The following is a 2,348-nucleotide window of genomic DNA, read 5'->3' as shown; positions in this document are numbered from 1 at the left end:
TAGGACAGAGAGAATAGTGGTATGTTTTTGTTTTTGATAGTTTGTGTGTGTGTGTGTTTGAGAGAGAGAGAGAGAGAGAGAGAGAGAGAGAGAGAGAGAGAGAGAGAGAGAGAGAGAGAGAGAGAGAGAGAGAGAGAGAGGGGGGGGGAGGGGATTTGATAGCTTATTTTGAAGGCAGATCCAGCAGTAGCCAGGAAAACATTGCCACCAAGAAAGTAGGTTGTTCCAGGTTAATACACCTTCTCATAGTTGAAAAATGGCCCATTTTATGTTGTTCAAGATTAGGCTTAACCCAAACTTTCTTCCTCCAAACTTTCTTCCTCCAAACTTTCTTTGCCTGCGCTTTTTTTTTTTGGGGGGGGGGGAGCTTGTTGCATGTGGTTGGAGGACGTCACTGGTTGGTCATAAAATTACTTCATTACTTTATGCTTTAGCTGTTTGTTTTATTTTTTCCCATGCATTAAATAACCGTCATTGCGTATGTATATCGGCACCTATCTTTATTCAAACATGACCTTTTTTTATGATATGATGCTGACTTTGATGTGTCCTTTCTTCTCTCATTTCTTTTCCCCAAAACTGTTTGCTCTGCTCCCGGGAGACCAGATCTCCATCAAGTTCACCAACGATCCGCCCCAAGGCATCAAGGCGGGCCTGAAGCGAACGTACACGTCCATCAGCCAGGAGTATATCGACATCTTCAACTTGCCACAGTGGAGACCTTTGCTCTACACCGTTTCTTTCTTACACACTGTGGTACAGGTAAACTGAAACATGCCCCCCCCCCCCTTTTCCCCGCATTCTTTTATTTATTTATTTATTTATTTATTTATTTATTTATTTATTTATTTATTTATTTATTTATTTATTTATTCATTTATTTATTTACAGTGGAGTCCGCCAAAAGTGAACACACTTTATTTGAACAATCAGTAAAAGTGAATGATACTCTGTGGTCCAGATTGAAACGTTTTTTTGTTTTTTTACGTAAAAAAATAGTGCATAAAATGAACCAGTTTCATTTGGAAATCGGATAAAGTGAACGCCTATAATGAGTGAAAGCGTGTCACTGTTGCCCTGCTGTGAAAATAAAATTCTTTGTCTCGGGCATCGGCAGACAATCCCAGCTCGGCGTTGGCGAAGGCAATAAAAAAGAATGAGCTCTTGTCCAGGCTCGCCCGCTGTGTGCCCCCTCCCCCCAACCCACTCCACCCTCGACCCACCACTGCAAGTAGCTACTGTTTCTAGGCCTCCCCCTTACCAAAATGGTTAAACTGAACCTCGGATAAAGTGAGCACTTTTTTATCCCATAAAGTTAATTTTAAGCGGACTCCACTGTATTTATTTATTTATTGTTGTGTGTTGCCCACTTCGTTTTTTGCTAACGTTTTGAATGCTGACGTAATGCAATTCGCTCCCCCCTCCCCATGACGTCACAGCTCTAAGAGCGGAAAGTTTGATCCTTAACTCCCCCCCCCCACCCCCCCCCCCCCCCATATAAGCGAATTGCTTTTAAAATGACCGAAGTGGGGTATAGAAACTGGTAAATGATCATTCACATTTCTGAGCATTGCGCGTGTGTGTATGCGTTCTTAATTCGAAGAACAGGGCTATAGTTATCCCTGCTCACCATGAGGATATAGGAATAGGACTTCAAAGAGGGTATATAATTATTACTTTATGTTGGATATCAATGATTAAAATGGGATGATGGCGGAGATAAAACATTTCATTGGAGCAATTTGACACTCATTCTCATGACAAACTGTTCAATGGTAATTTCCTTCTTCACAAATTCCTCTTTCAGACTGCTTTAGTGTTTTATTTTCAGTATGTTTCTCTTTCTCTGTTGAGCACACTGGCCAGCCTCCGCGGCAGTGATTTTCTGGCGTGTTATTAGCTGGTGGTCACTGATTTTCCATATGAAAAGGGAAATGTTTGATGACGCACACCTAAAGTGTCGCCGTGCGCATAGGTAAATGATAATATATTATTATGAGCTGGAATTTTTTATGCCGACAGACGAAAGTGAACAAGCTATAGATTCAGAAGCCTTGCCTGGTGTACACAATTCACAAGACTTCAATGATTGATATAACCCGCCCAAAACTTCATTCAAGTGTAGGCCCTACACACACAAATATATATTTTTTTTTCGGGAAGTGTTTTACAGGGATCGCAACTGCATAAGGTCATATGAGCGCGAGGAACACATTAAACATTTTCAGTTGGTAGGAAATTTTGAATTTTGCCCGGGTGGCGGCCGAAGCCTACTGTTATCAATTTTAGACCGCCAAGTGATCTTTATCGTGCGCAACTTTCACACGGGACCTCCGAGATTTTTCACT

At 41.5% G+C, this 2,348-nt stretch overlaps 1 protein-coding gene across 1 annotated transcript in view; it reads left to right on the top strand.

Annotated features, from left to right (window-relative positions):
• Positions 1-2,348, top strand: part of LOC101856601 (dynein heavy chain 8, axonemal) — a gene marked incomplete at its 5' end in the record, with an annotated part of 37,702 nt that overhangs the window by 21,160 nt on the left and 14,194 nt on the right. The window contains 1 exon segment of the mRNA XM_035971824.1: positions 607-762. Within this exon segment, the coding sequence (XP_035827717.1) occupies positions 607-762 (156 nt within the window).

Source organism: Aplysia californica, unplaced genomic scaffold, assembly GCF_000002075.1.
Source record: "Aplysia californica isolate F4 #8 unplaced genomic scaffold, AplCal3.0 scaffold00514, whole genome shotgun sequence".
Lineage (NCBI taxonomy): Eukaryota > Metazoa > Mollusca > Gastropoda > Aplysiida > Aplysiidae > Aplysia > Aplysia californica.
The sequence above is the reverse complement of the archived record's forward strand: the minus strand, read 5'-3'. Positions and strand labels throughout refer to the sequence as shown.